Source organism: Acyrthosiphon pisum, chromosome X, assembly GCF_005508785.2.
Source record: "Acyrthosiphon pisum isolate AL4f chromosome X, pea_aphid_22Mar2018_4r6ur, whole genome shotgun sequence".
Classification (NCBI taxonomy): Eukaryota; Metazoa; Arthropoda; class Insecta; order Hemiptera; family Aphididae; genus Acyrthosiphon; species Acyrthosiphon pisum.
In genome coordinates, this window is record NC_042493.1 from 70,741,890 (window position 1) to 70,766,154 (window position 24,265).

The following is a 24,265-nucleotide window of genomic DNA, read 5'->3' on the forward strand; positions in this document are numbered from 1 at the left end:
AAATGAATAATAATATTAAAATGATATTAAACCAAGCTTATTCAGTCAAGCCAAATTTGTTGGTAATTTAGTATACTTATTTACTTAATTTATGAAAAAACCAAAGATTAAAATATGTTTTCTTTTTTTAAGGGAATATACTAGTAATTTGCACCAGCAAGCTGCTATTCTTACATAACATGATACCATCAATATGGTTATAAATACGTTTAGTGTTAACAGTTATAACCGCGCGCAGAGTTGATAATATTAGATTATAGTGATTATACATTATTATAATGATAAATTGTTGTTTTTTTTTTTTATATCGGTTCAAATATCGGTTTTAAAAAAAAACCGATACCGATAAAACCGATATTGCCAATATCGGCCGATAATAGATATCGGTTTGTATATCGGCCCAGCCCTACTAATAATATTAAACATTTGTAAGTCATAAAGTTAATATTCTATTTATAAATTATTTTTAAGTTATATTGTAATCATTAATTCAATATTGATTTAATTATAAGCGTAATATAAAATATATATACTATTATCAACGAAATGGATAATATTATGAATATAAACTCCGAACTTAATTTGTTTTTAAAATTATAATATTATAATATTATAATATATAGGTAGGCATTTTCCATTTTTTAATAAATGCAACTTTAATTAAATACTGAAGTTTGATTATCAATATTTTTTTAATGCGGAATCAAAAACGAAGTCTAGTTAAATTTTCTTTTCATTAATTGTTTAAATAAATTATAATTCAACTTCAGTAACAATAAAATTATTCCATGTATGTGGTCCATTATTAATTGTTTTATAAAAACATTTTTTTGAATTACCATATTAATATGTTGAGACTTTTATTATTAATTAAAAAATAATTTTATAATGAAAATTGATAGGTACTCATTAATTGTCTTAAATGGTTGAAATAAATTATATCAATCTTGAATAAGCGTTCAACAAATTTAAAAAAATATTTATAATGGTGCAGGTAATTATAAATTATAAATTGCAAAAAAATGATATGAATATTTTTTTAATTTTATGTTATAATAACCATAATTTTTACTCTAGGTATTAAATTTAAGCTGTTGTAGGTACAGCAAAAATAAACAACATAAATAATAAAAAATACAAAAATTCTAATCCTATGTAAGTACCTATATATTTATTTATCAATCAGTATGACATATAATTTTAGTTATCAGGTAAGTACGTCTTAATATTTTAATAAAAATGTGTTATCAAATACCAAAATTATAAAATACAAATAACTATAATATTTTTTAAATTTCTAAAATACGATATTTGTATTGCAGTTTATGCTGTAGGAAAAATAATGACACTAAACGTTGAATAAAATCAAAATTCAATGGTTACAATTCTAAAATACAGAAAATGAATATATTTTCGATATAATAACGTCGAGAAATAGATAATAATATCATTCTGAACTATGGAATATAATCGAAGAAGTAATTAGTGCGGCATTTCAAATCTATCTAATATTTATACATGTTATCATTATAATAAACCAATGCCGTAGCCAATGGGTCAATAATGACCCCACCAATTTTTATTTTTAATTATTATAAACATTTACAAATTATCTTGGAGTTAAAAAAAATGTATGCAGCATTTTTATTTTAACATCTGAGGTTTAAAATTGTGATTTAGTACAAGATCCCTCATAAGTTGTTCTAACTAAAATTTAAAAATAAAAGGTTGGTATTAAGTCCATTAGAGATACTTGCTCAATGAAGAGGTAGGTATATTCGAAATCAACTTTACAGAATACCGATTTCCATGATTTTTAAATTATAATTTAATAGTTAATCTTATTTTTTAAAGTATTAAAAAATATAACAAGTTTCTTGCCATAAAAATTATTATAAATATTAAATTAGGACATATTATGGGTACCATTTTTCTTTGGTTAGTAAAATAATAATAATGGTTTTAGTAGATTTTATTATATTATATGTACCTACATAAAAGAAGATCAAGGCATAACAATAAAAATACTCTTCTACGAAATATGGTCAAATATACAAAATACATCAACCTGCCGCTGTCCCTAAAATATGCATAATTAACATAATGTATGGCAAATGTACTACAAACTATATAAACTTTTTTTCTATTCATTCTGTGCTAAACAAATCGTTGACTAAATACTCTCATCGATATGCATACTCTCAAAAAAAAACTTCAACACATTCAAATCTGGACAGCAATCATTTACTTCATATCACGTATGTATCTCTAGAATTCCCACCCCCACCCGAATGCATTAAAAAATGCAAATATAAGCATACAATTAATATGTATATAAGCCTGGTAAGCCCATAGGTTTCATAATTTGTATGTTTTTATTTATAGGAGCACACAACACAAAAAAAAAATGTCATTACATTTTTTTAAATGTTAAATTATTGCAGCTATGGCTATATAAAATTATTTGGTGGAAATTCGATGGAAAAAAAATTATTACTTTAAGAGATATTAAGAAATGTAGAATAGACGCGTGACGTCATTGGGCCCGGCTCATCGTAATTGCCTATCTTATTCGTGCAAAAGTTCCTCGTTTCACACAACGATTATTACTAATCTAAACATTTTATTTTTGAAATTTAGTTTACGTATAAATGTGAGATTTTGAGTGTTTAAGACGATAAAAGTATCAGAAATTCAATATAACGTTTAGTTTTTTAAATATTAATAAATCTTTAAAATTATATTTTTGTTAAACTACGCGTCATGGTCATTTAAATATAAAATAAAAATTCAAATATATATCTCTTTTAAGATTTTTCATATTTAAAAAACTATTCTTTGTATTGAAATTCTAATACTTGTATCGTCTTAAACATATAAAACCATAATATATGTAAATTAAATTTCAAAAATAAAATTTTTAAGTTGGTAAATCGTTATGTGATGCGAGGAACTTTTTCAAGTATAAGATGGGCAATTACGATGAGCCGAGCCCTGCAATGACGTCACGTCTTTTTTCAATTGCTCATAACTTATTGAATAATGTGAGTAAAATCGTAAAACCTATACCTTTATTCTTAGAATTGAACATTCTTTCAAATTAAAAAAACTTATTTTTTGTGTTTTGTGCACCTTTAAGAAAAATATATCTCAGTTATGACGGAAAATATATCTCCAGCCACTCCTTCTCACCACCATTCCCAATTCAATAACAACTATTTTTGCACTTATGATTTTGCTGATATTCGGCATGAATTGATTTACACTCTCCGAAATTCGCTCGTCCTTCCCCACCCGACAAAATAGTTTTTTTTTTTCACTTATGTCTCCACCCACCACCACTTCCACATTTCCCGTTAGAATACCTTACAAAAATCCGTGCAAATGATGAAAACTATAATACCAATACAAACAAAAAATTGCTTACAATTATTTTTTTATGTGGGGGAGTGTCGGGTACGACTGTACGACTCGTACATTTTGATGTCATAAATCTTACTATTCATCACGGATTATGATAATAATATACAAGTATTATATTTTAATTCAAGTATACAAGACAATACTTATTTATAGTCATCAAGCTTCGTTTAGTGTTGTCGTAATAGTTGACAGTTTTTCTGTCAAAATAAAATAAATTGGTACACGCGTGTGTTTATAAACTTGGTTAATAAACGTGTGTTTAAAATTTGGTGTATTCTTACATTACAAATAAAAACAAACACTCGATCAACGACACTGGGCAATTGTATAATATGTAATATTTTAATATCCAATTAAAACAAATAAGTAAAAAGTTCCGTGAATTCCTGTCACACAGATTGATATTTCTGTAGATTCACGTTGAATTACCGATTTATGGAAATCCATTTAGTGTTTTAAATCAATGTTTCATGCAGATTACATATGAAGAAGGTTTGTTTATACCTAATTATTATATTATTTTTTTATTTAGTTTTAAAACTAAAGGTATTTGATCCGAACAATAGGATTCATTAGCTTGTAAACGACAAAGTTAATTAAAAGACAATAGTTAATTTTCCAGAAAATTGCATCAATAAAAATGTTATTATTTGTTGTAGCAACTGGATAAAATTAATTAATTAAAAACTGAGCCATCAGTTTTGTAACATTTTAATAAGAAATCAGTTGCGAAAACTGAAAGTCTGTACGTCGACTACGGGATAATAATTACTTGAAATAAGTATTATATTACCTATATTAGTGAATACTATTATGGGAAACAGCAAAAATTTAATAAATTCAATTATACTTTAAAAAAACATTTATATATATCTCACCCATGGGATATTTTTTTATCGTGAAACCTGACAGTATTATACAGGATATTATTTGTATTATTATTTTTCGTAAACCTTGTTTATTTTAAGATTGACAAAGTTAAATCATGGAAAAACGTAAATTGCGTCCTTTAATCCCTGGAATATATAAAATTATTGGTTCATCATAAAAAAATCACTCTGTATGTATATACGCTATATTATATAGTATATTATAAATATATAATATGCAGTTCCTATAATTTAAAATTGATATTTAACTATAAATAATAATTAATACACGTATTATTATAATTTAAAATGAAAAGATTAAATTCTTTCTCAGATTAATATTGCCACAGTTCATAAATGGTATTGTATTAGAACACATCCAACTGAAAATAATTGAATACATGAGATCATGTCATTATATATTATAAAAAACCAACAATTAATTTAAATCACAGTTGAATAATGAAAAAAAAATAACTAGGTAAAAATATTTTTAAAAATCAACACAGTTCTGTTAATATTAGAACTATTTAAACATCAAAAAGTAATTATATATTAATAAATTGAATTTATCAACACAGATATGACTCATAACCGTAATAATTTAACAAAATTACAAAACAAATTCTAAATTCACATCAATGATTTATTGATCGTTAATAATAACTAATTATATAAAATATGAATAGATTGGCATATCAATTGAGTTTAAACATTATTAATGTTACAGATAATACCAAAGTTTAAAAAGCAAAATAATGAATTCCCAATTTATAATTTTCTAAATGATTAAATTCATTAGGTAAATTATATGTAATAAATAATATATAAATAATGAAAACATTTGGATTCAAAAATTATTTTCTCCGTTCGTTATTATTTATTAGTTATCATACTATAGTGTTCGCAAGTTTACCTAGTAAAATAAAACTATGTATCAATTAATATTATGATGATTACATATTTAAATCAATTTTTATATCAAAAGTATTACACTAAATAGTAAATATATGTAAATAAAATGTAAATAAAATGTTAAAAATATACGGCAATATTAATGTTATAATTTTCAGAGATATAATTTTTATATTTTTATATTACAGATGCAATGTGGACCAAGAAAAACAATAATGCCGTAAATTGGCACTGGTAAAATATCAATTAGGTATTTATTTTTAAATTAAATTAATAATATTTGTGACGGAAAATCGTGCAAAACAAATTGAGCAGTTATAAAACAAAACGGGGGTAATTCAAGAAATGTCAAATGTACTGTAGGTAATTATATTTTATAATATTTAAACTAAGTATAATAAATAAGATAAAATTGAATTATTTATACCTTATAATGGCAATAAATATTGATTTATTAAGGTGAGTTCTTAAATTCCGAGAGGAGCCAGTATTGATTTTCCGACCAATTTTTATTTTTATATTTTTGTTTTATCTGACTCGAGATGTATAAATAGCCTTCCTTTAAATTTTAAATTTACCACTGATTGTGCCTTACTTCTAAAAATTACTTTTATGAATTATTTAGTTGATCCAGTAAAGTGTTTGCCATTTTAATTAATTATACATTAATCGCTTTAAAAAGGTGTAATTTTTAGAATTCATTTTATGAAATAATATACATAATTATAATGAGATAGCACAGATATTTTTTTTGTAATACTCGTATATTATGAAGTTTTTGACTTTCATAGTATCATATACCTATACCTATTACTACAGTCTAATTCAACATATTTTTAAAATAATTATTCATACATTTTTCTATTAGCATTTTATATATTATGCACACTAAATTATAAATTAAAACCAGTAATAATAAATAGAAATCCATTTATAATCATTTTCTGATTATGCAATGATGGTTATTTTATAACCTATTCAACCACTGTAGGTATTTAACCTATTTAAAATTATATTTTTGTGAAACAAGTTTAAAAAAAATTTTAATATAAACGCTATAATAAGTGTAATTTGAGATAAAATAAAAATAAACTTGTATAAAAAAATATATACTATTCGGGTAATTTATAATTTAATTTATAATGCATGTCAAACTACATTATGTATAATTCTAAAAGTTCATTAGCATAAGCTCTGTAAATAATGAAAATCAGTGTATTAAATATGATGGGTGAGAAAGTGGTATATTGGAAATCAAAAATAGCTGTGACAAAACAAAAGATTAAAACTTAAAATCGATTGCTCTACATTAATTGTATGTGTTTATATATTTAAAATAGTCTGTACCTTTACGAAAATGTTATTAAAACTTTTGTTCTGAATAAAAACAATAAAACTCAAACAATACTGCAGTAGGTACATGTTTTAAATTTATTGAAAATGGAAGTTTATTTCAAATTATACTGTGTTGCAGTGGGTTAACATATAGTTTGAGTGATACATACATGATAAATACACTAGGTATAGTATACTATATTACTATATATTAGTAATATATAGTAATATAGTTTACTAATATATAGTTTGTATACTGTATATTATAATATATAAGCACGTATTATTACATACATACAAAATATTATAAAAATTATGAGTTTTATTTCCCACATCAAACGAACATTCAAAATTATTTTATGATAACACTAAAATAATGTTTTCGTAGGACAAAATCTGAATTAAACAAATGCAGATGCAGGGATTGATTAGGAATTAACTATACTAATGCAAGAATTAAACATAGGTATAGTACCTAATAATAATATATATAACAAAATAACAATAATATATAATATATATGAATTCATTTTTTTTTTTTAAATTGATTTTTGTTAATAATTTTTATCGTATAAAATAATTATAAGTAAATTGTATTTTATTTTCTATTACCATTTTACTCAAAGGAATTTAATTTAAGTCCCACCAACTCATTACATACTATTTTACTTTAAAAGCAATAACATTGAATATTTCGATTTAATTAAAAAGTGATATAAGTATATTAGGTAGGTACTACATCTATTATTTTAAATAATGTTAATATTCGCCATCGTTATTACTCAGTCAGCGCTTTTAGTTTATGATAACCTGGGTAATACCTATATACATATAAGTTAAACCACATTTCCAGCATTTGTTTATACATGGGTAATGTATTAAATTAAGCAATATTGATTTAACCCGAAATCGAGGATTATACTTGAAATATACATATACATATGTACATGTTTTTTTAGTGGACAGTATAACGCTATAATTGTTAACAGTTTTATACTGCTCTTCTAGCTAATTTATTGAACTCCACGTGATAAAATAAGTTATCAGTATACTTTCAAAAAGTTAAATTTAAAATGCAGTCATTATGAAGTGATATACTAATTCCAAAGTTAAAATAAAACACATGATATATTATAGTAAGCCCATGTACATTTCAAGCTTCGGCGTTTGTAGGGGATCCTAAATATAATCTCGAAATACAGATTTAAGATTTAAAATATCCAAATATCCAAACGAGAAAATAATAATATAAAATAGTTGATATACTGTTAAAAAACTAATAGCATCCATAAAAATTAAGATAATACGGGAATGTTTACGCAAAATCGGTTTTCGACAAAATCGATTTTGGTTTTTGATGTAACTCTAAAACAAATGACCGTATATAGGTACATGACATTTTCACTGGTTGTTTATATTCGCACTTTCTATATATACCTACCCGATAAGATTTTCAAAATATTTTGATTTGTTTTGAACTGTTTACGGACATTTTCAGTTTTCAATTTTTTTAATTTTTATTTCTATGAATGTCAATTAAATGTTATTTGTTGAGTAAAAAAGCTTGAAAATGTTATACAGTTTACTTATAATTCAGTATCACGTACCGTAAAAAAGTGTGAATAGTTTCGTGGTATAAATAGCTTAAAATAGGTGTAATTATTTTAAAGATTGCGTTGTGTATAGAAAATAATAATATACGTAACTGAAAAGTCTCTGCAATTATTATTTTTTGTACCTAATTAATTAAATTAAACATAATACCTAATTTACATAATTAGAGACTAGAGTAAAGACCGTTATTTTTCGTTTAAATATCCAATTTTGTCTAAATTGGAAAATCAGATGTCTATAAAAACAAATTGTATGTGTTTTATATTTTTATAAAGCTTACCTACAGACTTATGAAGAACCATGGATTGATTTTCAAGCTTAACTTAAATTAAAATTGAAAATATTATGAATATTTTACCCATAGGTTCCTACATACATTTATACAGGTTAGTGATTTTGATAATCTTTGTAAAAATGTAATACAAACCACCAAATTTGAAAGTTAAATATTGAAGTATTTTTACAGCTCCGCAAATTGATGACATGCACAAAAAAAACACATATCATTTGAAAACCAATAAATTCATTGTAAAATAATAATTGTAATTAGCTCCACTCAGAATCTACAACGTAATACTCATTAATTAATATAAAGAAAGGTAAAAAAATAAATAAATAAATATACCTACTGTCTTAAATAAAATCGTATAACCACCCAAAGTATTATATATCACCAATGACTACGGAATACTTTGATAAACTATTGCACATATTATTATGTAGCATTAGGTACATACTATATTATGTTGTTCCTACTAAATAAAAAAAAATAATGATTAATGAATGAAATTAATTTCATAAAATAGGTATATTCACATTGATCTGGATTGGATTGAATATAAAATTTAATAAACAATACAAATTATATGTTAAGCAAACAAGTACAATGTATAATGATTAATGATGAATAAAACTATAGCGGTCAATTTAAATTAGGTACCTACCTGCCTAATTAGGTATTTACTACAAAATAATAAAATGGTAGGAACACACGATTAGTAGAAAAATTAAAACTTGAATAAGGTTAACTTAGTTTGAGTATAAACTATGTATAAATAATCGTGAACTTGAAAATTCACAATGAAACAAACAATTTAAAATTCATATTTTATTACCTATTTAATACAATACCATTTGTATATGTTCTCTTATAGGTTAGACATGAACACCATATGTTATACCTACCTATGATAGTTATATAGTTACAATTATAAATATAGATATAAATTGATGCTGAGTTGAAGATTTCAAATATTCATATCGTAGAGTAATAAAATATAAATTCCATTAAATACCTAATAAAAATGTATTAATAATAATCGATAAAAGTTTAATCGATAACTAAACAAATACGAAGAGTTAAATTAATGTTTTTAATTTTAGATTCAGACCGAAGCGACGAATGTATAATGGTTTTACAACGATGTGAGATTTTTTTGTGTATGAAAAAACTTTTTTTAATAGCAAAAATCATCAACTTTTATAGATGTTTCGGATAGAAAATTGGATCTAGTTTTTAATTTGGGAATCACAAGTAAAAACATCAGAATAATTTTTTTTTAAATTTGGGGGGAACAAAAATAGTAACTAAATATTTTAAAACTTATACTTTTTGGTAACAATGACTATTGTAATAACGTAACCATGGTAACATAAAAGTTATTCAAATGTATAATATATTAAAAACTATTAATATAAAATTATAGATTAACTGTGCATAATATAGTAATATTATTTGAAACAATATATTTTAATTACTATTATATAATAAGCGATTTGTTTTTAATAATCAGATACTTAATAATAATATTTGTATTAAGTAGTAGGTTACTTAAAACAAATATAAAATATCCTTAAAATTATATGCTGATAGACCGTTTCCACACAAAATAGTATTTAAAAGGTACCATCTGTATCCGTCTGTATACGTCCACAGAGAATACAAACATGGACAATATTTTAAAAAAAGCTACACTCTCATGACACTTAAACTATGACAATATACATTATTCTAATAATAAGTTAAAAAGTAAAAAGTATTTAAAAAATGGTTTATTATTCATTCCTATTATTATTATTTTATACATAGTTATATCCTCGTATCAATATTTATATTAAATTTTAAATTCAAATTATATTGGAAATTAATAGTACAATATTAATACAACACTACTTAGAAGCGAATTGATTTGTTTGTTATGAACATCATAGTAAATAACAAGATCTAAGAAGGATATTTTTAAGAAGAAAAATTATTATATTAATTTAAAATATAGATGAAAACTATAAAAATATTTTATGAATTAATTCAAAGTAAAAACTGTGTATGTATAGGTAATAATTAATAAATGGTAATTAAATTTATTAAAATCCTCCTCATTAGGATTACCAACATTGTGATTTATAGATATTGCAATATAATACGTATGTTTCTTGATATAGGCAGATACTATTATATATTAATAGTAATTGGTATCATATTTGAGTTAAATAACAATGAGTCACATTTTATAATATATACATAACCGGTAGGTATTATATTATATTGTTGTATATTATATGAAGTATGTGTTTGTCGCTTGACCATTTTTAATATAGTATTATCTCTTCAATTATGTTTCCAATGTCCCTCAATATTCTCAATAACACTGTGGCATAACTGTGACCCCAATACCACAGGTCTAGAAAATATAATATAATATTCTGTAAGTTCCTACATAGATGTTAGGATATAAAAAGTAAAAACTTATTATACTTATAAATGTTTCGTTCTAAAATTCAGCAATAAAAGAATTTTGTGATAATTTAGTACTTATATAGGTACGATTAAATTATTGCCGTGTAAGAACTAGCATCCAGGGTTTATATCGTACCTATAGAAAATTACATATATAAATTGTCCACCTTATATGAACATATTTAATAATCATGCACTTAGGACGTTTGGTTATTATTTTTTATTTTATTATATGTTTATGATTAAAATATAATATATAATCAATCATAAATTGGACTAATTAGGTTTAACATAAAAACAAATCAATTTCCAATAGTACTACCTATAGTGGTAATAAAGGTATGTTTTTCATGGTATTGAGTTTTGAGTATCGATTAGATTAAAAAAGTTAATAACTACAATCGAAAATAAAACTTAAATTGACGATACTTGAATATACCTATAGCTTATTTCCTACATTATTTTATAACTTTTGTGGAAAAATTCTTTCAAATTACTAATTACCTTTATTTTATTTTTTAGTTTCTACATTTTTTTTTAACTTTTATATTAAAAAATAATTTACGAAACCTACTTTTTTAGAAATATTGTAATCAGTAAACGCATAATATGCAAGTAATTAAAATTATGGATTATAATATAAGGAGTCGAAGGATATTTAATTCGAATTTTAATCAGATATCTATGTATAAATAATAATTTAAATCGTCTGAATAGTTTATTATATAGTTGCTTAATTGATTAATAATTTAACTCGCCCATTTTGTTCTATAATATATGAATTATTATTTATGTACAGAGTGCAAAGTGTTCAACGGTAAAGGTAACAAGAAATATTTTGAAAATGCAGCCTTGAAGTTAATAGGGTTTTTTTAATGTACAAAAAAACTTATTTAATATTAAAATTATTTTTGAATAATTCAAATTATTAACTTTTTTTACGCATTTATAGCAAAAAAACATTTTTTGAACTGCAATGGTAGTTTTTGTGTTTGAATAACAATTTTTTTAAATACTTTAACTTAAAAAGTTTTCTCCCTTTATTAAAATTGAATAATTGATAACGAGTAAGAGTTTCAACATATAATTTAAAATTACACGGAAATTTGTAAGATCGAAGGAATGGACAATACAATTAATGTGCATGAATCAAAATTTTGACTTACCTTCAATCGGTACATTTTTAAGATAGAAAAAATCTGTATGAGTCAAAGTTGTCTAAAAAAAAATAAAGTAGGTAATTTAAATTAAAACTCAAGAAGGGGAAGCGCTATTTAAAACAATTTTGTTTTGTTGCGCGACTATGAAAAAGTGGATGACAATTTTAATTTTTCAAAAATTATTGATTATGAGAAGAAACCACGGAATTTCAAGGTCATGCATTCAAAGTATTTTGATCACCTTTATCGATTAATACACAGAATACACTGTTTACGTTAGGTAGTATAATATTATGTATACTTTTATATCCACATTATATTAATTAAATACATTTCATGAATCACGATGTTCTATATTATTGAGTTTAAGAAAGTTATACTTGACTAACTACTGAAGTATAAACAATGTACAAATACATTATTGAAAATTAAATTAAATTAAAATAATTTCAGAGCGACTGCAGAGTGATATGTGAATCAATAAGGTATAAAAAAAAATAGCAACATTTTTTATGACATGCTAAATTGGATTTCGTAAATTAAAACGTGTATACAAAATTATACAATTAATGGAGTCTAAGTAAACATTTAAGTACAGTGAGTTGATAAGTATAAGTAACTAGTGTGAATCAGGTTTAAAATTTAGTACTAATTTGGTTCAGGATAAATAATCTAAATACAATTAGTAATGATGGAAAATATAAAATAAACGCATTGTTTATGTATAACAGTTATTATTAATTGTTTTTCATTATTTATTATAGTTTTGTATAGGTTTAAGTTCTATAACTAAAATTGGATTATTTTTTTTTAATATGAAACATAAAAAGTATGAATTGATTCGATGAAAAACTGACTTAACATATTATAATCATATGAATTACAGTTCAGGTGCTATAAAAACGTTGTATTAATCACTATTATAAATTAGCGTTCGTATAACTAGGTAATGAAGAACCAAATTAACGATAGCGGATATATACTTGGTCCTCAAAATATTGTATAGAAGTCGTTAAAAATTTACAATTAAATATTTTGTGTAATTGGCACGTCAAATTTATATTTGATTTTACAATTAGTTAAGTATTTCAAAACACCACACATATTTGTATAATTATTATGTATATTTATTTATGTATATAATATACTAAAAAAAACACAATTCATACATTAATACATAAATACACCCTTAGATTCCAGGACGGCCACAGCCAACAGTTTAATATAAAGCCAATTGAAAACCAATTTTGGTATGAAGACTAATTGAACTTTATGTCTAAAGATTCTAGCAAAAGCGAAAAGCAATCTAATTAAAACGTCTTTTATTCTATACTTTTTAGAAAAGTAAAAAATACTTCAAAGGATTATTATTCAAAAGTTATACGCAATTTATACAACGTAAAATGTACAATGGTATGAGAAGAGTAATGTTGAGTGTCGTTTGTTAATTACTTAAGAAAAAAGTCACTCTTTAGCAACATTTTAAACGTTAGAGGAAACAATCTATATTTTTAGATTATAATATCACGATACCTTCTTCTAAGATTGAGTTTTCAGGCATATTGGTACCTGGAGCTAGCTTTTAAATTACAAGATTGGAATGAATTTGGAGTGAAGAGTAGTAGTGATGCTATAATTAAGCGACTTGATGCTTCTCATAATTTAATTAATACTTTTATTTAAAAAATAGCTAACACGTAAACAACGTTTTCAAACCTAATATAAATAGTATTATAATCTCATTGCAATCTTAATGCACTGAGATGATAATTCAAATCTGGCTTTTGAGTTTTCGACTAGGTAATTTTAGTTCTTTATATCTATTCTCCTTGCCCTACTTAAAAACAAATAAAAATGCATAGGTATTATCAATAAAATATTAAGCCCAAAACAAACATTTTTAAATTATACGTTATAATATAATATTTATAGGTACTTATACACAAAGTGTAATAGTAAAATATTTTGTTTATAGCATAATGGGGATTGGTATTCACTAAGATGCTCACCCCTATTGTTAGGAAATCCATGTTTTGGTTTCGATTTTGTATACCAGTTTCGTTTTTAAATTTAATACCGGTTTCCAATTTTGTCCAGTTTCGATTTTGGTTTCGTTTTTTAAACGGTTTATACCGGTTTCTAAATTCAGTTGCAAATACTGGACTATTTACGTTCATTCATAGAACCTATATTAATTTATTTGAATCGGGGGCTAATGGAAGTAAACTTTCCAAAATGTTTAAGACACCAACAATTTTCAAAAACAAATACTGTTATTAAAATTATATTTTTGATTTCGGTTTTGAATTTAATACCGATTTCCAATTATTTTTGGTTTCGATTTTTGAAATTGGTTTTCATACCGGTTTCAACCCCTGCTATCATTAGGCACGTAAGTAAAAAGAAACCATCAGAATACTTTTATACCAGTTAAAATGTGATATAAAAATAAAATTGTTGATTTAGATAAACATTTTTAGCATAACAGCCAAAATCATGAAGCTACTATATATTACCTTTAGGTAACCTATATAATAATCACAAGGTTATTTTAACAACACATAGTTTAGGATTAAACTACTGGGTATCTAGACAAAAAGATATCTATTAATACATAGTAGATAAAGGTAATATAAATATTTGACAATAACTAGAGAAATAAATGTATATTGTAACTTGTAACTTCAGGGAAAGTAAGTTTTAAATTTGATGTAATTTTTTACACAAATTATTTGTCATTGACTATTGTGAATACAAGTACCTAGAATCTAGATAGGTAGGTACCTAACTAAGATTTTATAAAGTAATAGTATAAATTATATTTTACTTAGTTACGATTTAAACAGTACAGTTTAACCTACTTCTGAGTTGAAAATTAATTTAGGCCCTCCAAAAGAACATAACATATAGGTAATAATTATTTTATTAAAAAATAAGTTCATTTCGTAAGTTATGTTTCTGTGGTAATCTTATATCTGGTACATCAACCATTTCCTCGAAATGTCAAACTCAATTAAAATACCAAACATTTTCAGTAACACTAATTAATAATTAGCTATTGAATAGTAATTAGTATCTATAGTGTCAGCAAAGGACTGCAGTGCTGCAATTAATGAGTGTACATCACAGCGTAGGCACACTCAGACCACATATCATAATCTCATTGGTCCAGGATATCCGTTAATATACGATTACAAAGTCGCAACTTTATTTTCATAGACTTGATAAATGAATACAAGGTTATTTGTCAATCCACAATATATTATAATAAGCTGTAAATATCTCCTTGTAGGTATTTCGAAAATCCCAAATCTTATTCAGATTATTGTTTTAAAAGTAATTTTTAATTTGAATTATTTAGTTACCTATCGCTTCGTTTTACAGTTATTAAAAAAAATTATTTAGATTGATATTTTACAAAATTCTGAGATGACCGTAAGTTTCCTAAAATCAACGTATGTCGCTGTCATTGAATTTTACAAATTTACTTAATATTGTTATATTATTATTAATGCTGCTAGTGACTGTTTAGGGTTGTTTCTTTTGGCATGAAAATGCATTACGTATATTTATTGCTAAAATACCTATAGGTAAAATTAGATGACACCAAAATTATTTATAAATACTATTGTAGCAACTAGCAAGCATAAAAAGGTTGGTATATTCTATATTACTATTCAGTAGGTGGATAGCAATTATTAGTATATTGTCATTGGCAAAACAATATTCCGTATCATTACAAATTTTACCTATAGCTATATAGTAGGTACCTATTTTATAATTATACCTACCCAAATATTATATTATAAGATATTAAAAAGTTGATTTTTGTCTATGCAATCTTGTTGCTATATAACTTTAGAACTGTTATAATCGTTTTTTTTTATTAAACAATAAGAAATATTTTTCTTAAATTCTATAAGTATCTAAAACAATTTTCTGAGAATACAGTCACCAAATCGATGAGGCTGAACATTATTATATAGATACCTATTTTAGTGTTGTGAATTAGTAGTTCAGTAAATTAAGACAAAACTTATGCATAGGTAATATACTAGAACAATAAGATATAAGATATATAATTATTATACTGTGTGTCGTGTGCCATGTGATATGTGAATAATATATAAATACACATGGTGAAATAACAAATACTATATACCAGATGGGCGATGGTTTATACATATAAATATAAAACTCGTCAACCAAAAACAGTTTCTCCGAGTGAATAGTTAGAGTGAGACCATGGATGGGGGATGTTTATCCTATCATGTGGATTAAGGTTAGGTACCAGACTAATGTTGTATACATGTATGAAACTCCACGGGGTGTGTCATATTTATATTTAAGTGCATGGATGCGGCGTTTACTAAGTCGTACCTATAATATAAATAATACTTTACAAATATATACGATAAAAAAATATTACTAAAATAGTAAATATTCCGCGGCACCTCGAGTTGTTACCACACCGAAGGAAGCAGCTGGGGAAGTAATTTTGGAATCTTTGTTTGCCAATATAGTACCTAAATTAATTATATTATATTTACATTTAAAATAATCAACAAATATATTTATGATTATTTATACAAAATTAGGTACGGTGAGGGAATTATGATGTAAATATAGATAAGTAGGTAACTATTTTTACCATACTGGTCACAAGATTTAATATTCTGAATTTGTGAACCAAATCAATAACAGTATTTTGTTTTAATATTATTAAAATAATAGGTACCTATTAGGTTATAAATAATTAGTAATTGTCATTCTAATAGTTGACATTATACTGCAAAGGATTTAATCTAACCAACTAATAAAAAGCATACAAAAAATATATTAAAACCTACGTTCAATACCTATCAAACTTTTCATACATTAAATATAACAGAATATTGTGTATTTCGCAACCCATATAATATTATCGTAAAATTGAGTTAATATAGTTCATTTTTTATTAAATAAAAAATTATATTTATCGATCATAATAAAAACGCTAAAAATACCACTATGCTCGTTAGTCGTTACAAAATAATTATTTTACTATTTAAATTATTACTCGAGACATTGGTTTATATAGGTATTAAGTTTCAAAGAATTTATGTTTTTTTTTATTTTATTATATAAGTGTAAATTGTTTTTCTTAAAAGAAAACTATTTACACTACAATAAGAATACCTACCTCTATACTTAATAGAATAATTGTAAATAAATCTAATATTAACACCTCGGCGTACAATTTCAGAAAATAATATGATTTAAGCTTCAAAAACTATGATACTGAGAAGCCGAGTGAACGTCATAATCTATTGACTGTTTTATACAAACATTGAATGTACCTATATTGAACATATACGATATACGTTGTAATGTTGTATTATATAGGTATATAATACTATAATAATATCGTTCTATTAGTATAAATAAATTAGTCAATAAGATCTTCCTGTATACTTGGACTAGAGATGTTTTGAATTGCCTATGAATGGGGTTTTGGTGTGGACGAGACGAACGTCGCAGGCGACGATCGTTACGTGCGATAAACTTACCAGGCGTGCCCGACCACGCCTAAAATACCCGTTTATAACACATGTTCCGATTGACCACAGACAACACTAATTACAAATACCCAGATATTTTATAAAAGTAGTAAATAATCAATCCATACGCATTGCTCAATATAGTATCTAATATTATGGACTACCTAGTCCTAGTGTACTATCTATATAACATAATATCCGCAAAAAATAAATATACGACACCCCACTCCCACGTTATTCTTTAGGTACTATAAATGCTTTTTACCCTCTTGAAAATTAGGTTTCGTAACACTCATAACAATTATTGTCCATCTATATGACTATATCATATATTTTAAATACGTTTTTTTCATGATAATATATCATAATGTCTCATTAGTAATTGTAAGTTAAAGTGTGCAGGCGCTGTTTTACAATCGTTAAATTTGTATTTTAAACGTATAGATTGGTTTGCCTAAGTAATCGATATAATTCGATTTGTGTGCCTAAGTAATGGATATAATTTATTTATTTAAATCAAATTAGTAATTTTTTTTATTTCTGTTAAATCGATAGACTAATCTAACATAATCTACCTATACATACTTATTCAATGGTTAATACTTGATTATTTTAAAATTATATTGGTTTTCATTTTAGTTTACCACCTACTATGCAAATTTATCACTCGAAATTAATGAAGTTAAACTGATTATCTTTATATAACATACTACTATGTAAATTACATAATTACCTATTCATGACGGAATAACCAATAATATAATTAGGAAGGTACCAATATAGTGATACTATTTAAATTTATCTTGCAATGGTGAAATATAATATGCTTTTTATTCATAACTTAATAACGACAATATAAATTATAACAACATTTTATTTGTCACTGAAAATATTTACCCAAAAGTTACTGTATTATAGCTTGAATTGTTATCATTAGTTATTTGTACGAAACTAATAATTACAGACTTAGGTATAAGTTACCTATAATAACAGTTGTAACCAAAAGTATAAAAAATTTAATACTACATTGCCCGAATTAAAATAATTTGCATACTTTTACCCAATACCCACTGAAAACAGATTAATAATGTTAACAGTATTACATAATTACACGGTTATATTATTCTGTTGTATAAAAAATAAATGCTTTTTAAACATAGATTATTTTGAATAAAACATTAAGTTATGACACAGATATTTAAATTTTAATTAATAGATAATATTATAAAATGTATTTTAATTTGTCAACATAATCTACATAACTAGATACCAAGCTTTGACAATACACCTAATAACAGTATTACAAGTCATAGGTAGTACTATATACAATAAGTTAAAATATTTTACCTAGATACATTATAAAAAGTTAAAATTATTGAATATTAGGTACAATATTAATAGTAACAAAATATGTACAGTTATACCAATATGAATACCTACATAACATTATAATTCCATTAAAAATAAAAATAATATAAGTAATAATTGAAATTACATAACTTAAATATTACTTATATAGTGAAATGTAAATAGTAACTGTAACTAGTTAATAGTAATATGTTTTAGTGTTGTACTTGGGTAATTATCAAATCACTTTTAATTTTTAGTTATTAATAACTTTGGTTGAACATAATTTCAATTAAAACAATTTTAGTGAGCATAGATTGTAAACATAAATTAATATACATTTTTGTAACAATTTATTTTGACTTATAATGAAGTTAGTACCTATTACAGGCTATTCATTATTTAAAAATTGCTTTTTTTTAGCAAAAAAAAAATTTATAATTATAATTTCTATTAATTTTTTTTATTTTTCTATCGATCTGACAGTGAAATAACTACAAAAATATTATATATTCATAATATGTGTCCCAATCAACAGAATTTATTCATCTATTTGATCATAGGTGCAACTAGGGGGGTAAGAGGAATAGTATAAATTTAAGTATAGTTTTCTTTCTAAAAATAACTATTGGTGCATCATAGATTGTACATTTTTATTAATACATTTCTATCCTTTAACATGGTGAGTAAAGTGAATAGTGGAGTGCCGAATAACCGGTCTCCGTGAACTAGCATATTTATACCACTTTTTGTGTTAATAATAATATAATTCAAATACATAATACTTGTTCTCACTTCTCGATATACAAAAAAAAAATTGCTACATTTGTTCTAGATATAAATATGTAAAGGTATACCTATATTTTATACAACTATACGTCATAACAAAGATACATAATAATTTAAACTTCACCAAACTGGTAATCCTTAAGTTTTTATTTTAAAAAAAAGTTTGAATATTTTTTTTTTTTTAATATGATAACCTATTGTTTATGTTATTATATTGAAAAAAGATTAAGCCAAACTTTTAAATTTGTAAGTAAGTAGAATAAAATTGTTAAAGATATTATACTATGATGTATTATAACAAAGTATGATGTTAAAGTCTAAAAATTAAAAAGTTATAATAACTTATTTCAAATGGTTGAGTTACATCTCAGTAATTTGTTACAATGCTATAAAATAATTATAATTAACTTGAAATTAATAAATAAACACAGAGACAAGGTACCCTGATTATTTTACTATTTATTAAATGTACAACAATGAAAAATGTTTTAAATTATTACAAATAACTTTGTCAACTATCAATACATTTTCATTTCCTAACTGGTGGACATATAATTGTAAGGATACAAAAACTATGCATAACAATAATGGTGGGTAGGACGTGTAGGAGCTAAGTATTCCTTCTTGACTAAATACTCACACATGCGATTATGTTTAGTTGAATTGTAAAAAATACAATTATAGATAAATTAATAAATGGTATAACGATATATTACATATACTTGTAGGTACCGTATAGATACCTAATAAGAAGTACCTTTTCTGTTTATGATAAATTATTTTATATTAAACGCATTTTATATCACATGTTATTACAAATGATTAATTTATTGGTACTTACACTTGAGTAGTGTGGGTGAGTTGGCCTAGGAGTAGCATAATATGTTGCCACTCCTCCAGCATGTTGCATGGGATGCATTACCGTTGCAACTTGCATTCAAACGGCTTTTAGGAAACTTCTAAACAGCTAAAATATAAAAATAATTGTTCAATTATTGTGTAACTATTTATAAAATATATTAGAAAATATTTTTGGCTTGTGAGCAATAATCATAAACTCAGTACATCAAAATTTAAAATTTTAATATATTTCAGATTTAAAATTTAGTCGAAAAAAACATAACTTTTTAAAAAACAAAGGCCTTACAATTACTAAAGCACTTAGTATGGGGTTTGGATAAAATAACCAAAATTCAAATCTACTGTGATCAAAGGCTAAATATGTTATAAATAATTATCAACAATAAAATAAATCTAGACTAATAAATCATAATATATTTAAATTAATAGTTTAAGTTGATATAAATATTTTTGCAAAAAAAATGTATTTAATGAAGACAATTAAAACAAGAGAATAAATATTCTATTAAATTATAATAATAAACCACCGACTTAACCATATCTCATTTATACATTTAATAAATATAATCTATATAAAATGATTAGATAAGGTACAGTTAAAATTTTGAAACCTCCATAAATGTTATAATAATATTGTAAAAAGAAAATATTTTTTTCTTTCTTCTATTAGATGCCTATAACAACTATTATTAAAATGTCAAATGTTTTTATTATCTAATTTATACCTGAAAAAAAATATTTAATAATAACTAATTGCATTAATTTATGTAAGTATACAAACTTTAAACTATGAAAATATTTATAATAAATTTAAATTATAATTAAATCAATTCATAAATTTTTAAATATATTAAATATATTAAGTAGATATATTAAACCGGTAGATACCAATAAACTTTATAGACTTTGTTCAGAAAAAATCAAACATAGTACATTATTCAAATATTCCAGTATTCAATAAATATTTGTTTAACCAAATATACAATATTGTGTTGTATTAAAATCAAATAGATTTTTAAAAAATTAATCACATAAAATATGTACGAAATAATTTAGTTAGGAACAAAGAAGATTAACTACAATTTTTTTAATAAAAATCAACTTAAAGATTCTTAATTAATTACTTTATTAAATTGTTCTAAATATTTATTTCAAACACAACATCTTACATTTTCTTACTTATCACTAAAAATAAACAATTTTGATTAACACATAGTTCCATTACTTTACACAAACTAATTAAAAAAAATTTAAAAAAAAAAAACAAAGAAGTGATTGGTTATATATTATTAATGCGTAGTTAAAACTGATTACTATTATCAATTATCAAATATAAAAATTCTTATCTCAAACATAAGTTACTAGGAACAGAAATAAAGACATAGGTTTTACAACAATCGACATAGTAGTAATTAGTGAAAATACAATTTGCATAATTGTTCTAAAATAATGTAAATAAGGAGTGTGCACCAGCATAATAAAGAATCATTGGTGGAGCTCCTTAAAATGTGTTTAAACATACATGCAACTGCATGTTATAGCATAACTAAGGTCAACAAAAAAATATTAAAACTAGAACCATTTTTGATGGATATCTTGAACGAAAATCTGCATACTCTGGTGTATGGTTGCCAATTACAACAGATTAAAATTACAGTGATGCATTAGCTTCAAACGGGGCACACAAAAAACTTAAATAATATTTGTTGTTTACTCAACATCAAACAATACAAACTGTAAAAAAATCGGGTAAAGCTTCTATAAACTCATACAATACTCATAACTACTGGGCGACAAGCTGCGGTCAATATTGTGCGATCGTAGAATTTCCACAAGGTTAACACTTACGAAATATCAATTGATATGGTTGACTAGTGAGATGGCTGCAGTCAGCTGACGACGACCTGCTACCGCTTATTATCTATACTCATGTGTATATAGAGAGGACTTATTGCGGATTGGGACGGTGTGCTTCTCCTGCAAAACCACATAGATCCGTCCACAGGACGGAATAACATTAATTTATATTAATACTATTAATTATCAGTGGTCAATAGGTACTTACCAGTGTGTAGTGTTCGCCGTTCGCACCTGACATAGCTGTGACCATGGGACGATTACTTGAGTAAATTGATGTAGGTATAATAACGACTCGCACCGCAGTAGGTAGCTAATAGACGATGGCTGCGATAGAAGACGGAGAAGGCACCTGGTGGCGGCGTGCTGTAGTTAGGTATGTGAGTGACTCGAGCATCAGTCTTTGGGGAAGTCGAAAATCCTCTTCTGGCGGCGGTGGAAGCGGAAAATAAATTGGCTGTATGTGGGTAGATAGGTAGCTGAAAACAGCGAGACGTGTGTATTGATGATGGTATTATTATTGTTATTATTATTGTTATTCAATAATAGGTACCTACCCGTCACCGATGAAAATGATGGTGATTAGGAAAAAACACACAAACGACGATGACCGACGGCGATCGGGAGCGGTTTTTTGCGCGAATGTAACCGGCCAGAATCGTTATCGCATTAATAAATAAATAATAGTAGAAATAATCATAATAATGATAGCAATAATATGGTCGGGTCGTCTGCGGTCGCGGTCGTCGTCCTCGTCGTCGTCGTGCTGAGCGGCGGCGTCGGCAGCGACGTCGTGGTCACGTCGTCGGCCGGCGGATAAGGAAATGCTAGCTCACGCCGGCGCGCCATCCACACATATACGCGCACGCACGCACACTCGACGGCAACACATTCGCTCAATGGGCACACTAACGCACACAACCACAATCCACACACGCCCCAGCAAGCGGTTGTAGTTGTAGTAGTGTCGATACTCGGTAGTAACCAGTGGTAGTACCGCTATTAGTTGTAGTAGTAGTAGTAGTAGTAGTAGTAGTAGTAGTAGTAGTAGTAGTGGTTGTTGTAGTAGTAGTAATAGTAGTAATAATACTACCACCTAGTGGCGGTGGTGGTCGGCGGGATGTGTGCTACACGGTAGCTTCGGCGGGGGCGGACACACGGTGTGACCCATCCCTAAAATGGTAATAATAAACGGAGGAAAAAATACGACGGCGCGTGTGAGAGGGTGTGGGGAAAAAACCCGCTCTCCTACCCACCACCGGCACACGAGTCCGCCCACGCACCCCTTCGATCGATTTTTGGGTTTACCGGCGTGTGTTCTGTCATGGAACAGAAAAAGGCTACGGGGACGTCGTCGGCGACTGTCACTGGAAAATTGAATAAACGGAAGCGGCTTTTTTTACTTTCGCCGGAAATTTGCGATTTTCAATACAATCTTTTCGTCGCGATCGATTGACAGGCAATACGCTATCGTACCTATTAATAAAATATGGATAATATTATGATTATAAAATATAAATATATTATATTTTTATTGTTATCGCTCCGATATCGACGGCCGTTCACGCTACGACAATATTAACAATCGTGTGTGACTTCCGGTCGCATCAGTACTCGGAAGTGTGGTCGAGGACGATCGCAGGGACCGGCGACTTTTTTTTCCGCGCGATCGGATAACACGGTCATGCCGGTCTCTAGAACAGCTGTTCCAGAGGCCGCCGCCGTAATACCGGTCGGAATTTGCGTGGGCGGCGGACGGCAATCGTGACGCTTCAGGTTACGATATATGACGCGCTGTCTACCGATCGCATTCTGTAC

General features: G+C 25.9%; 1 protein-coding gene across 7 annotated transcripts in view; it reads right to left on the reverse strand.

Moving 5' to 3' along the window:
* The window catches only part of LOC100166583 (protein alan shepard), a 126,684-nt gene extending 103,355 nt beyond the window's left edge, over nucleotides 1–23,329 (reverse strand). For 2 of the 7 annotated variants that reach the window (XM_029488906.1, XM_029488905.1), the window contains exons 1-4: nucleotides 23,005–23,329; nucleotides 22,656–22,926; nucleotides 22,439–22,567; nucleotides 20,571–20,696 (exon numbers count right to left, since the gene is read on the reverse strand). In XM_029488906.1, coding sequence (XP_029344766.1) covers nucleotides 20,571–20,666 — 96 coding nt within the window. In that variant the 5' untranslated portion in view covers nucleotides 20,667–20,696; nucleotides 22,439–22,567; nucleotides 22,656–22,926; nucleotides 23,005–23,329. The remainder of the gene's footprint in view (nucleotides 1–20,570; nucleotides 20,697–22,438; nucleotides 22,568–22,655; nucleotides 22,927–23,004) is intronic. The other 5 variants (XM_029488902.1, XM_029488903.1, XM_029488908.1 and 2 more) reach the window with 4 other exon arrangements.
* Nucleotides 23,330–24,265: the final 936 nt, after the last annotated feature.